We start from the raw sequence: 15,621 nt of genomic DNA, 5'->3' as shown, positions 1-15,621 counted from the left end.
TAAATAAATGTTTGCCACCCCCACATCCCAAGTGTCATAGTGGGGATGGGATGGTTCCCACTAGCAGTGTGTTCATGGAAGCTTCTTGTCATTCAAGACTGGTAGAAAAAGTGTTCCCGGAAGCCCTAGCTGACTCCAAACAGGCTCCAAATGGAGGTTAGGCTCTTTGGTATCAGTCATGAATTAAATTTTCCTGAGAGTATATAGGGACCCTTTATTATTTGATTTTTAAGGGAAAAAATGTACAAATTATTGTGATTTTATGCAAGTGACTATCTTTCTGGGTCTCAGTTTCCTCACTTGTAAAAGGAGGCATTAAACTGGATAAACTCAAAGATTATATCCATCTCTAAATCTATAAACTTATTTAGGGTCAAAGTTTAAAAGTTAAGGATTGCCTGTAAACTTCCATAAGGCAGAGACTCATATACTAATAATAGCTGTAGAGTTTCTACTATTAATTCTAAAATAGTGGGAGATTTTATAAAGTGTCACCAAGACTTTGGTTCCCTTATCTGATCCTTCCCAAAATGAAAACCAGAAAGTTGTTACTTGACCAGCAATTGGTTCCCAATTCATTCTGATTCTATCATGTCACAGGCCCTAGGGATTTAAGTTAGAGCCAAAGAGAGCTGATTTATTCATAAACTCTGTATTATGTTTGAGTAGACGGCTCACACATTATCAAATCAAATGAAAAACCATGTAAAATAATTGGATCTAATAAATTTTTTTTTGTTTTTCCTTAGACAATAATGTCATTTTTTCATGTTTACCAATAGTTAGAACACTTTAAAACACCGAAATACAAGTATCTAAGTTCATAAGGTTATCAGAAAACAGAGAAATGCATGCTCTCAGTTCTGTTAAAAATCTAACTAACACAGGCAATTGGGACAGCTCTGCATACAAGTTGTACGTAGTACTTTACAACAAATTGCAAAACAAACATGGAGAAAGACAAACGGTTAATAATACTCATACAAGAATGACAAAATTAGCTGAACTCAGTTAAAAAGGTAACAAAATTTTTTTTCCTGTGGCTTCACCATTTATACATTTCAAAACCACATGAAGGGAAAAAAACATAACCTATTATAGAATAAAATCTCTTTATAAACTTTTAATTTCTCTGTCCCTTTGAAAACTGAAGAGTCCCAGAGTCGGTACGTGAATAAGAACAGGATGGGCGTTTTCCAATTGCACACTTCCCTCTACACATTCTTTGCCGTAGCAGGAAGCATCATGGCACCTTTTGTAACTCAACAGACCAAACTCAGAAAATGTCGCGGCTTGATTCTGAACCGAATTCAAAACACAACTCAGTTCTGCTTTTATTGCTGTATTCCCTGTAATACTGTATTGGACCAGGAACATCCAAAGTTAGGCATGCTCACAATTGTTAGGATTATACTGAGAATGAAGCAAGGTTAACCCCCAAAAAGTGTAGGGAATGAGAGAAGGGCATACTTTTTAGAACAACTCCTAGGCTATCAAATGTATTCTTCTTATACTTTCTTTTGTACTAATTCAATCTGTAATCTTATTCCAATCTCCAGAGCATGTGTCATTAGCATAAGAAAAACAAAAAGAGGACTTATATTTACTCTTAAACATTTGAACACATATGTAATTGGGTTGTGAGCCCCGAGTACATTCCCAATGGTGTTGGACCCTTGCTAATACTCACAGAACAATATGGATCAAACTGATTTTTTCCTTCCTTCCTTCCTTCCTAACTTCCTTCCTTCCTTCCTTCCTTCCTTCCTTCCTTCCTTCCTTCCTTCCTTCCTTCCTTCCTTCCTCCTTCCTTCCTTCCTTCTTTTCTTCCTTCCTTCCTACCTTCTCTCCTCTCTTTCTCCCTTCCTTCCTCTTTTTTATCTCTTTCTCTGTTCCTTTCTTATAGTGTGATGTATTCTCCAAAACCATATTTAATTTTTTATTTTTGCAGAATAAGATTGATCATTTCCTCTTTTTTTCTTCTTTCATTCTAAGATAATCACCTTTTTTACTTCTGTATCTAAAATAGGGCCTCATTAATGTTTTTTATTAGATAGAAGGATGTAGGGCAGAGAGGTATGGAGAATATGTTAGTTTTCAAAAGTTTGAAGCAGATGCCTGAAACTCCTTATGGCTACCTCAGTAGCAATCTGGGAAGATGATCCTTCTATAACCATCTTTCTTAGAACCTAATTCTCACTGTAGGTCATAAGGCTGTGTTTGGTGATGCCCACACAGCAGATGACTTGGAACATCTTCTAGGTTAGGAAATGCTCTTAGCTTCCCCATCTCCAATGCTGTGCTTCATTGTTCCTCTCTGCCCCCCCCCTCCCAACTTCCTGACTATGCTACTGGCACTGAATCTTGAAGGTATCCAGCTGTGTCCCAATTATCACTTCAGACAAATCCCAGCCTTTGTGCAATCCCTGTGGAACTTGCTTACTCTAAATTACAGAAAACTGCTGTTCTCATTCCTAGTTACTAGCACTATTTGCTATATGAAATGTGTCTTTCTATACAGATCTCTTCCCCCCCTTCTCTCTCTCTCTCTTTTACACACACACACACACACACACACACACACACACACACACACACACAAGATATGAAAGGACCCAAATTCCTGGAAATGTTTCTGTTTTTTTGGTGGAGGGGGTTAAGGTGAAAAAAATGGGAAGGACATTTAGGCAAGAGAAAAAAGAAATTTAAATATCAAGAATGGAAAGAAGACGGATGTGTTACCTTTTATTTTTTTTTAAGTCCAAGTCATTTATGATATCTTTAAGATGTTGAGAAATCTCTCTGTTGATCACATCTAAATGAATTCAGCATTCTAGGTGGATGTGTTTTTCTGTTCAGATTCTCTTCTTATCTTCCAATTTCTAAGGCATTTCATTATGAATAAATGGATGGAGTATAGACCGAGCAGTGATATAGTTTGGTCAAAGGGCATGCACAGTTTAGTAACTTTGGGGGCGTAATTCCAAATTACTTTCCAGAGTGTTTAACATTTCATGACAGAGAGCTGATGAACTAATATGTAGAATCAGAAATGAATTTTTGAACATGACCAAGGTGGGGAATTGGTTTTGCTATAGTTTTATGATACAAGAGCTTTCTTTCTTTCCCTTCCTTCCTTCCTTCCTTCCTTCCTTCCTTCCTTCCTTCCTTCCTTCCTTCCTTCCTTCCTTCCTTCCTTCCTTCCTTCCTTTCCTTCCTTCCTTCCTTCCTTCCTTTCCTTTCTTCCTTCTTTCCCTTTTCTCTCTTTTTTCTTCTCTCTCTGTGTATCCCTCCCTTTTATCCTTTCTTTTTTATCGTCCCTCCCTTTTCCCCTTCTCTTTTTTCTTCCCTCCTTCTTTCACTCTTTCCCCCCTCTCTTCATTCTCTTTTCTCCCTTTCCCTCCTCCCCCTCTCTTTTCCCCCTCCTCCCTTTCTTTTTTTCTTAGTAGATGGGTGGGCAGGGAGAGAAAATGCTTGATAATTGAAAGGAAATTGAATTTTATTTTTTAAAAAAGAAATGGGTGGGGTGTTCTTGAAGATTTGATGTGATCCTTTTCTGGGAGGACCAATAGAATATGGAAAAGTTCCCTTGAGGCCATTATTTACTTCTGCTGGAGTTTTGCTTCATTAAGTTATAAGCTCTTCCTGAATGAACTGCTAATTTTTGTATTTCACTAGAATCAGTTCTCTCCCTCTTGTAATGTCTCTTTTACTAATCTGTGCTCTGACTGGTGGTTTCTGTAATGTACCATAGATATAACAAACTTTAAAAGTCACTGACCTCCTTAGGAAGAGAGGCGTATCAGCAAATTAGTTTACATTATTTCATAAATGGGTCAGATATTTTAGGGGCTGACAAAACATTTTTTCTGCATCATGACTTTGCAAATATATGTGCTTCCCCTCCCCTCAAAAGTAGCCACTAAAATAATCTATAACACTCTTCATATATTTCTTCAGAAAATTGATTCTCACTGAGAGCACCCAGTCTGTCACTGGAGAGGGGAGGGATAGTGAAAGTGTCTTGGGCTCTTTAGGGAAATGCTGACTGCTGGGCTTTTGGCAGGTCTAGCTGCAAAGTTGGGTGGAGAACTGTCTCATCACTTTTGCATTCACTGCATATCTCTTGAAGTGATGCCTGAGAAAACCAGCTTATGTTTAACCAGTGAAATGCCTGATACAATTACAGAAATACCACCTAAGCAGACCCTTCACTTGGAGAGGGGGTAAGGCACTCGAAAAAGGCCTTGGAAAGTATTAGGAGGGTTTTCCAATATTTATGTTTTGAAGCCCCAGAATTCAAACTTGAGGTGCTAAACTGAGAAGAATTTCTATGCAAGGCAGAAAGCAGATAATAGGATCTCAGAACAAGAGGTAGCCCAGTGTAGGAGGAAATCGCTCTACTACCAACATGTGATTGCTTGGAGTATCATTGATTTTCAAAGAGCTGCAAGGGGCTTTAGACATCTATCCCATTTTACAGAGGAGAAAATTCTGTTTCTTATCCCAGAAAGGACACGTGCCTTGTTCACAAATTCACAAAGATAGTAGGTGTCTGAGCCAGAATCCCAACACTGATCCTCTAATTCCCAAGTCAGCCCTCTTCCCACTGTGTATCACACACCTGCCCCACGTAGTTTAGTAAGAAGTGTGAGTCAAGGAGGCAAGTGAGAATAACTAATTTGCTAGATTTCTCTCTGGTAGAATGTAAGTTTCTTGAGCAGAAACAGTTTTGCTTTTGTCTTTGTAGACCCTAGTGACTTGGCCATAACACAACTCTTCATAACAGTCTGTTGAATTCTGAGTGGAACTCACATTCTAGAGGGTCATAGGATTTAAAACTGGAATGGACCATAGAGATCAGTTGGTCTAATCTCCTTATTTACAGGTGAGGAAATTAAGGTTCAGAGAAGGGAAATGACTTGCCTAAGGTATCCCAAGTAGTAAATGGCTCAGTTAGGACCCAAATAACTCTTTAGATTTTTAGGACCAGAGTGCTTTGCTAGGGTAACTGTTGTTAATGTGTAACTTATCTCTACTAGGAAAACAATGCATTAGACCAGCTCATCCTACTTTAAGTTCTCTAGTTCTGCAAATACAGAAAATATATGTAAATATGGTGGTGTACATTTCTTGTTTTCTATTTATGCTGGGGATACAAATGCAAGCAAGATTGTTCCTGAAACTTAAAATTAGGAAGACAACACATAGAAGGAAGCTTTTGGGGGGGGGGTCTGGGGTAGGAGGATGGTGTGCAAAGTGTCATGGTGTAGAGATGACCAGAAGATGGTTTAAAGGCCTGGTTCATGTGAAAGCTCACGTGAGCAGAGCAGAGTCCAGGGTAGTGCAAGAGATGAGATGAAGGCTGGTATGTAGGTAGCATGGTAAGGAGATGGACAAAACAAATGTAGCATAGAAAAAACAGATTCAAAATGTCACTGGTTAATATAAAGGCAGTTTAGACATGGGAGGAAAGGGAAATTCAATATTTAGGAATAACAGAATAATTGCTAGAAACAATCTTCTGGACACACATATGCACATATACACATGCACACATACACAGAGCTTTACTGATACTCATTACCATCTTGTCAATAAATTTCCTTTCTTATTCTGTTGGTAGCCAGTTACCATTGAGTTTGCTTTTTAAAAACTTTAACTATATTAGGTATGTTGTAGCCGAATATAAATCTCAATTTATCTCAATCTCTGAAAATAAGAATTAAAATCTGCTAGAGAAGATGAGCTAATATTAGATGCCCATTTTGGCCCATAGTTGACTATATGATAATTGATTGGTCTTCCAGAATGGGGAAGATGATAGCTTTGTTGTCAAATATTACCAATATACTAAATATACTAAAGCACAAGTATAGGTGTGCTCTTCTCACCTTGGTTGGTCAAAAGTAGGCTATTGGACTATCTCTGTACTTTATGGTAATCAGAATTTTATGATCTCTAATAAATTATACTGGGATCCCCTTAAAGTGGTGATCAAATACTATATTTGTGTATAGTGCAAATGTCATGGCTAAAGAACTTAGTTTCTTTAGGAAAAATAACAAATAAAGACCTTCTAATGGACTTTCAGTTTTTCAAAATGGTGCCCTCTATGAGACACATCATTTGGTATGATTATGTTGCTAAATTGGGTGAATTGTATCCTATAGGGCCAAGGAGCTAGCAGATTCATTCTTTAACTCTCAGTCCTATCTTCTTTTCAATAAAATTCTTGGGACTTAGAAACAAATTTCTATAAGTCATTAGGCTCCTATGATGCCTGTGATGAATTTAATTAAAAATCAAGGGGAAAAGTGACTTTGTGCTAGACCTTGCCTCTTGGTACCAAGAATTAAGCCCTCTCAATTCACTGCCATGCACATGAGAAACTGTCCCAGATCCTGGTCCACAAGTTGATACTATTAAAAAATGGAGGGGTTGCCTTGGGGATTTTTTTTTCTCAGGGACTCAGCAACTGCTAAGTAATAGTGATTGAAATTCCATACCTTTGCAATGTGGGAGAATGAAGTCAGCCAATCCCTTTTAAAACAAGGAGTCCAGTTTTTGGCTCCTGAAACTTTAGTAATTTTCCCTGAGATTAATAGAGGATAAGACTGGCAAAGGTCTCTTTTTCTAGAGAAGACTGCCAAAAGATAATTTCCAATAACAACAGGATTCCAAGCACAGGTGTATCAGTGATTCTAAACTACATGTTAACCATTCTGTATCTCTATCTTTTTTATAATGCACGTCTCTGGGAATATAGTTCTACCCAACTATTTCACAAACAAAACTCAAGGCAATAAAATTACTTGCCCAAGTGTACACAGTTAGAGGTGGATCTAGTTAGTGGCATTCAAACACCCTGGTCTCTAGACCCCCATGCCATTGTTATTTCTACTCTACCACACAGTCCTCACTGAATGCCTGCATTCAAGGGCAGAAAAATCTTTTTATTGCTGCCATGGCTATCCAGCAGTTATGAGCTAGTACATAACTTTTTCTCTCTTCTTAACCCACACTATGTTATTGTTAAGTGAGCTATCCACCCATGCCAATATCTACTTTTGATTCTTCATAGCGACAATCACTATTATGCCTGGGCTGATTATCAGCACCAAGTAACAGTATTCTGTTTGGGTACCTTCAACTCAGTGCTCAAGTATAATGAGATCATCTTGGAAAGATGGAAAAATCTGCAAAGCTGATAACATTGAAGTGTGTCAGCACAACCTTCAATGAGGCATGTAGCACTAAAGAGAATAAGGGAAAAGTAACGTATCAGCCTTTGAAGGGGGAGGGGGTAGTTACTTTCCAGACCTGCTGAATGATAAGCAATAACTCTGAGAAGAAATTATAATATAATTGACATCAATTTCCCTGAGAATGCACAGGAGAAAACTAACTACTGGCTCTAGACACAGTCTTGTCTTGGAATTAGTGTATACAACAGTAAGTGGTGTGTTATAAGTAGCCTGTCAACTAATGTTCAAATATTTAAGGAACATAATTCCTTTCTGTAAAAAAAATAAAAAGAGTTAAAAAGTTTGGTCAATATTATACTCTTGGATAAATTCTTTAAAAAAAACCCTATAAATTGTTTTAAAATTTATTTCCATTTCCATTCAAAGGCACATTAGGTACAAACTTTTCTGGTTGGATTCACATGATTTTTAACTGATCTAGATTTCTCCATAGAATTTCTAGGAATGGGAATCTTTTATTGCCTTTCTGTGCATTTATTTTTTTTTTTTGTTTGAAATTCTGCCATTATGAATGCTCTAGGCAATAGGGAAATTGGAGGATTATTCAAAAGCTTATCCATATTACTTTGGCCCATGGAAATTGAAATAACTCTTAGAGATTTTAATTTTATGATGACCAGCTTCTCAGGTTGGCAAAAATTTCCTGGGAGTAGATCTTTTCCCCAAGGAATATGACACTCTTAAGGAAAAGGAAATCATTAGAGCATTTTAGGGCTCAAAGGAACTTTTATGGTTGACCTAGTTCATCATCTCCTTCAGGCAGAAGGCTAAGCCAGGCCTGATAATATTATATCCTGCTTTAGAAGACCTCTGCTAAAAAAATCCTTTGCTGATGCATAGCATTAACTAATTAAAACTCTCACTTTCATTTCTATCTGACACAGAACAAATGGTAATATGGCTCACATCATTGTATCTCAATACTTGAGACCTCTCTGTGTAGTAGGCAAGACCATTTGGGCAGTACACTTGCATGGTACACATCTGAATTATAGGCAGAGTACCTGTAGTTACAAAGTTCTATCTTTCCTCATTTTCTGTTTGAAGGAATCCTTTTTGATTTTTCATCTGACCTTGCTACTAAGGGTGTGTGTGTCTGGTGTATTCACTGTTCTTAGCGCAATACCAATGGCAAGGTGAGCCTCACAATTTTGTGAATCATTTAGATCATGAACATATATATGGTCACTCATACAAGCCATTTATTTTGTCATGGATTCATAACATCCCTGCCAAATAGGTTAACATGAGCATACCATCTTAGATTAGAAAAGTACAAATGGTTATGTCATGTAAACAAGAAAGTTTTCCTGTGATTCATCTGAATGCCTTATGCAATAGGTTAAGTCGAAATATTTTTCAGTGTGAATTAAACTGATAATGACATGCTCTATTTCTTTGCTCAGAAGTTAATCTATTGCAATTTTGCCTTTCATACGTCTTCATCATACTCATATCTTTGTGACCTTTCCCCCCTTAACATCCCCAAACACAACAAACTTGAAGAGTAGGTTTCTGCCAAAGAAGATGGTATTAAGATGGTCATAATCTGTTTGTACAATTCTATATAAAATGATGGTAATTTAACATTTCAGTAATTAAAGATGTGAATAATCAACAGTGGACCATACTTTATTTCCCACAAAGGAATAATACTAAAATTCACAGTATAATAGAAGCTCCTTTAGGACAGGGCCTATACTCTGGCTTTTTATACCCAGTGCCTAGAAGATAGTAGACATTTAAAAAAAGTGTTGGATTGGATTTGCAGGCCTCAGTGAGTAGCAAGGAAAGATATACACTAAATATCCATTTTCTTATGAATCTATCTGTGCATGATCTGCCTCAGGTAAAATTTTTTTATTGAAAAGTGAAATAATTTTGATAAACAGGAAAGTTTAACGTAAATAGAAAAGAATATTTAACTTTTCAGCAACAAGAGAGGAATATTACCGATGTTTCAGCAATAAAATTATAACTATGATGGAAATGATATCTTACCTGCTCAGAAACTGTAGACTGATTAAATATTTCTGGAAACAAAACCACAGTAAATATTTTCTTTCAAGTACATGGAAGCCTGGAGGAATATTAGTGAGTATGGCATAATGGTTTGGTATTTAGCATTTGTAAAACAGGCCTACCTTCACAAGCTATGATTTTGAAACAGAACATGTTCTCAAAAATAAAGCCATGATGAACCTGAGAATGCAGTTTGTTTTTTTCCTGTTTCAAAAAAAAAAAGGTTAGTCCTGATACCAAAAACTCATTCTCATGTAAGTACACACTTTCTTTTTAGTTATGAACTCTAAGATTCCTCTTAAGAAACCTGCCTAAAAAAATAAGCACAAGGATTCCATAGGTGCCCAAGACTCGACTCATTTCATTGCATGATCTATCCGCAATTTTACTGAACCAGAGTTACTGGGCTCCACCATACCCAGAAAACCAGATGAAGGTTAAACTACTCTCTGTTATCTAGGTCTGGAGGGGAAATTTACTAATCTAAAACTCCATTTCTAATGAGTAGAAAAATATTTAACATACAAGCATAATTGTATGTACATATGTAAGCTTAATTTTATGTACATGTTAATTGTTTATGAAAATCCAAGTAGGGAAATTATTCTTTTAGAAAGCAAACCCTAAAAGAGATCATCCTCTCCTTAACCCATTACCAAAAAAAGGCAAGAAAACTTGTAACTCTACACAGCTCATAACCTCTGAAGAACGTTTAATAAATTTCAGTAGTCTTGTTCTCAACAACATTCGACATTGCATGCTCAAGAATAAGCATTTGGAAAAGATGTAGTGGAACTTTAATTTAATCACCTGAAAATTTTACTACTGGGGTATTATCATTTTATGCTGTGTAGTTATGTGGGTCTACCTTTCCACAGGATCAGTTCCCAGCTTCTCCCCTACTTTCACTAAGATACTCCGGTAAAGAGTTCCTGTGAATTTAGGACTGTGCTTTTATTGGTTACAACCTTAGGAGGAGAGGCAGTTTGGGGTAGTAGATGGAGGGCTGGCTTTGGGTCAGGAAGATCTGGGTTCAAGTATTGCCTTTGACTCACAGTTGCTTTACGAACATGGACAAGTCACTTAACTTCTCAATGCCCTAGCATACTTTCCAGGATGTTAAATTTGGGAAGAGTTGCTGATCTGCAATTGAGGGAGAAAGCTTCCTCATTAGAAGTCCTCTACTTTGATGAAATCTCTGGTCCTGAACATACAAGTCTTATGAGAAAAGACTTGGAAATCTACCCTATGACAATAGATACATGACACAATGCATTTAGATGCTTAGAAACAACCAGTATGATTGACCAAGTTTTAAGTTTTCATCCAGAGATTTGGCATCTTATGAAACTCTGTATGTGTGTTGTTGTCTTAGAGAATTTAAAGAGGGAATGAGACTCACAATTCCAGACCATGCTATTCAAAAAACAATACTAATATGCCATATCGATTACATAGTAGTTGTTATGATGAAATGAACAAGTAATTGCATCCACCCTATTCTTTGACATGAAAAGTTAGTAAATGCATTTGGCACAGAACAATATATTTGCTCCACACCCATCAAAACAATATCCAGCTTGTATTTTTTCATTCTTACTACCTGAATGTTTTCATGAACAATTAAGTAAGGGTATAAAACTACCCTTGATATATTCACTGCAAATTAGATATTACCCCTGTTTTATTTACCCCAAATTGATTGAGATAGTATATATTACTACCCGCATTGTCTAAAATTTTCAGCTGTCTTTAAAAAAACCCAACAACCCAACACACTTCCAACAAAAACCAACCAACAAAAAATGCTTTGGGAATTTTCTTAGACCACATGCTTATAATATTGGTAGTTTAACATGTACAAAACCACAAATCCAGAGCATGCATATTCATGGCCTTAAAGTAGAGAGCTTAGAATACAAAGGCCAAGAAAAAAAATCATTAAAAACATCCTTCACCCAACCACCCTCCACCCCCACATATTTTCTGTTGTAAATACAAAATATGTATCTACAAAAAAGTGCACTATTTCTAAAAATGCAGGTACAGAGTTTTCCTTTGGTAGGGGCAAAAGCTATTTCGTCCTTCTATCAACTTTCTCCTATCAGTTTCTTAATTCTCAGGGCCCAAATCCAACTGTCTATATTTGTGACCACTGAAGGGGTTAGCTACTGGGTCCCATACTTGGTTTAACAGCCACGTTGAGGGGAGCCAAGCACAGAAATTAAAGCATTGTGTTCTTCAGAAACAAGGAGCTAGGTTTTAGTTTTTCTGTTCTCTTTCACTCTTTAGGGTTTTCTCAAGGATTTGCTGAGGAGGAAAATCTTCTTGTCTGAAATTACTAAATTGTTTCACTTGTGATCATAGCCATTTAAGGAGGCAAGTCCCTCAACGATCTTATCTGGAAATTTTCTTTGTGGCAATATTCTCAGTTTTAGGAGCTTAAAAAGGTTTCCCCTGACCTCCCTCCTCCCTAAACAAATCAAGATGATGGACAAACAATAACAGTATACTGACATTGTGAGCCTAGTGAGTTTTCTTATTTCATTGCTCTTCAGGGTGCATATTAGAGAGAGGCTCACATTTTGGCTGCAAATTTTGTGGTTAATTTTTCAAGTTTCCTGGGAAGGTGTGTTCAGTCATTTTTTCAGATGGGAAAATTAAACTTTTTGTTTTCACTTTGTGTGACCACTGTAGGATAGCACTGTTAACAAGGGAATATGGGAAATGGGTATTCTCACAAATTTTTCCCATTAAGTGAATTAGCATGTGAATATGTTTTTTGATGGTTTTACAGTGGCAGCAGACACATTTAGACAAAAACAAGCTCTGTATCAAGCATCTACCCTTAGGAGCAAAGGACCACTTATTCAAAGTGTAATAACCAATATATGGATTCTTCTAATATAGCTCATATACATACGAGCCAGGAGACCTGTAATTGGAGGCTGGGGATATAATGGGGCTTATCTACAGGACATTGAAATTTAGAGGGCACTTGTAATCTAGAAATAACTTAGTTTAGCACCTAATTAGTAAGATTAGTTAGTTAAAAGAGGAAGCTAATAGATGGTGAGCTTCCTTCCTATGGTCCCAGAACCCCAGCCTGGCCCTGATTTTCTTTCCCTCCTCTTTCCAGTCTTCTCAGCAGCTACTCTGTGGTGTCTTTAGATCCTTGATTTTGCCTTTAAAAGTTGGGTTGAGGGCATGTTCTATGCTGCTGCTTTCCTGGGCAGTGAAAATAGTAATTACACCTTTCATTACAAGTGAAAAGAACATACCTAAAGTACTTATTACTTCTAAGATTCACAAATGTGACAATGATGTCATTTATGACATACACTCAGAACCAAGGTAATAGGGATGCCATAGGGATGGAATATTTCCTAAAATAAGCCACATATTGCTGCTGTGAGATAATGGCTGTTTCACAGATAAAGCTCTAAACAGTCTTGCTAGGCCCCATTTAGATGGACACTGGTAGACCAGTAGCATAAACACTTTTCCCCCCCAATTATTTTTCCCCCAATTGAGCTACATTGAATTTTAGGTGAGGAACAGGTCACATGTTGAAGTTGGCCCAGGAATTCATCCTAAGCTCTTCAAAACGTAGGAAAATTATTCCTGCAGATCTACGTGAGTTGCGAATATGGCTTTTTATAATGATGGTCTCAAGGTCTTTTTTTTTTTTTTTGAAAAAAAAAAAAACAATTTTAGGGAGATATCACCATGAATCATGTCATGACTAAACACTGACAGAATAAAATGAAATGGACTATTTGAAGACAGTAAAAGTTCTAAATCTTATCAGTGTTAGAACATCATTTCCAATTTGCATAGCCACACAAATGGAGTGCAGTGTTAAACATACTGCCATGTAACAGTAGAGTTTAGAAGATAATGGGTGTAAAGTTCCTTTATGATTTAAAGGTATCCAGTCATCCATGCTGCTCACTTCTGCATTCTGCCACAGTCACCACCATATTTGTTTATTTAAGGTAGCTAATTATATACATCTATTTCTGGATAAATCAATACAGAAGGCAGTTGCAGATGTGAATATTTTCCCGTATGATGAGTATGACAGCTTTCACTAGTTGGTGCCAAACTAGTTAATGCCAAATGGATTCTGATCTGAATAGAAAGTAATGTGTTGTGCTTTATGAAGACTAAATATCAGAGAAGTTTATTGTACACTATCTATCCAAAGAAAACCAATCTCAAATTATCAAGTGCAAATGTGCAACACAGTCGATAAATGCATCAGCTCTGTGAACAAGTTTCCTGCTACCATTAAAAATAAGTGACTTCTTTTTTTGTTTTGTTTTAAAAAATAGGCCTCATACTCTCATTTACTAGTATTGGCCACTGTTTGTACCATAGACAAAGACATTCAATCAGTTTGTAATATGCCATTACATTTCATACCAGAATGTGTATGGGGGGAGGACTGTGGAAGGGGTGGGGTGCAGAGAGAGAAGACTGTCCTGAATGAATTAGAAGTGATCAGTGCTTAAAGTAAATACAAGAATCGGCATGGGGAAAGTCCACAGTTTCAATAAATACAAGTGTTACAAGCATAGGTGTTTCTCAACTTGGTGGAATTTTTCTGCATATTAATACAGTATCATACAAAATAGCAGGGCTATTAAGAGCAGTGATTGGCAAAAACTTTCACAATAACTTATGCTCATGAGTGAGTCTTCATCGAACACACTCTGCATTTTAAGAAGTGCCATCTCTCTGTTCCTCTCGTCCTCCCTCTGACCCTCCAGGGAGAGGTGAGTCAGCTTGGCAGTGTTCTGTTAGGAAAGTTCCCCCATTAGCAATCTGGCTGGGTCCAGTGTACTCATTACTGAGTGGCAAATTGCGACTTCATCGACAACGTCTGTGCAAAGTATGCTTCTTTCTTTTCAAAGAAACCAGTGTCTCTAACTCATTTACAAAAGGCTGAAGCCTTTTGTTTCTATCCGGTTGCCCTGAATGCGATTCTAACAAGAGGAAATCACAAGTTAGGTAGGGGAGCTTATGACACAGACTGTACCTGGTACCTTGTGGATGGTGTGAGCCAGGGCTCCCCTCATCAAAGGCTCAGGCAGGCTGGAACTATTGCTTGGAAAACTAGAAATATCCTAATGATAAATTGATGGCCATAATGGACACCAGAAAAGTATTGTCTTCCCTCCAATGTGCTTTCCCTTCTCTGTTTCCTGTAAGAGTTTAAGAGGTGTCTAATTCCAAGTAAAAAGTCATTCTCTGTTGCCTCATCAATTCCTTTTAATAAACAGTAAAGCCACTCATACTCCAAAGTACCTTGAGGTTCATTTCCCATAAAACACTGCACTTATGACCTTTGGATCACTGATTGTAATCCAAAATGCAGGAGGCAAAGACGTAAGAGAGGCTCTCTGGAAAAAGGAAAAAAAAAAAAAGAACAAAACAACCCCAAACCCAGAATCCCATAATTATACTCAGAAAAACACCCCATACAATCAATGTAACCTCTTCTTCTCTATTTCACCCACAATCTCAAGTCATAAATTAGATTAGTTTTCCATCAAATAACTTAAAAAAAGAGGAGGAATTGGAACAAGTTCTGTCTGGCTCAGCGCCAGGTAGCAGCCGGTGCTTCTAGGATCCCAGTCACTGTTCGGAGAGATAGAGATTGAAAAATCATATGATCGTGGAAAGTCTTCACATCGACACAGGAGTTTTCCCGATGGGGGTGAACAGGGTGGAGGATGGGAGTGAGAAAGAGGAAAAATGGAGGGGTACCAGGGCTAACCAGAGAGGAGAACAGCGAGCAGGATAGACTGTACTTCACGGCCCTTCGGAAGCACCCCATGCTCTTGGGGGGGGGGGTGCCGGCCATGTTGAGTATTGCACAGAAAAAAGAAGGAAGTGGCACCTCAGCCTTGCCAAGTGGATCAGTGCTCCCTGCACATGGGCAAGTTCACAAAGGTGAAAACGTTGAATTCGGTCATGATGGAGAAACACAAGAAGATGCCATACAGGAAAAGGCACACGAACCCCAGCTTCTTGTCCAGCTTCCACTTGTTCATGTGGACACCAAATACCTGCAAACACACACACACACACACACACACAGAACATTGGCTTTGGTGTGGGGAAGCCATGGTATCTTCCTGGAGAGCCTTGGGTAGAATAAGGGCAAATCTACTTTGAAGATCTCTCTCTTGGATCATGAACAATAAGATGACCAAAGACTTACAAATCACATATAATAACTGAAGACTGAAATGACATTGGAAACCTTATTCCCATTGTCATGATCTGGAAAAACTATGATTAATTTGCTACTGTAACAAGC

At 37.6% G+C, this 15,621-nt stretch overlaps 1 protein-coding gene across 3 annotated transcripts in view; it reads right to left on the bottom strand.

The window, feature by feature from the left end:
* Window positions 1-715: 715 nt before the first annotated feature.
* The window catches only part of SLC24A3 (solute carrier family 24 member 3), a 783,926-nt gene continuing 769,020 nt past the window's right edge, over window positions 716-15,621 (bottom strand). For all 3 annotated transcript variants that reach the window (XM_069075482.1, XM_069075480.1, XM_069075481.1), the window contains exon 17: window positions 716-15,367. In XM_069075482.1, the coding sequence (XP_068931583.1) occupies window positions 15,218-15,367 (150 nt within the window). In that variant the 3' untranslated portion in view covers window positions 716-15,217. The remainder of the gene's footprint in view (window positions 15,368-15,621) is intronic.

Source organism: Petaurus breviceps, unplaced genomic scaffold (assembly GCF_028583685.1).
Source record: "Petaurus breviceps papuanus isolate PSGF00001 unplaced genomic scaffold, PetGlider_PUasm1.0 90919, whole genome shotgun sequence".
In the NCBI taxonomy this organism is placed as follows: Eukaryota; Metazoa; Chordata; class Mammalia; order Diprotodontia; family Petauridae; genus Petaurus; species Petaurus breviceps.
This window is presented reverse-complemented; position numbering and strand designations above follow the sequence as displayed.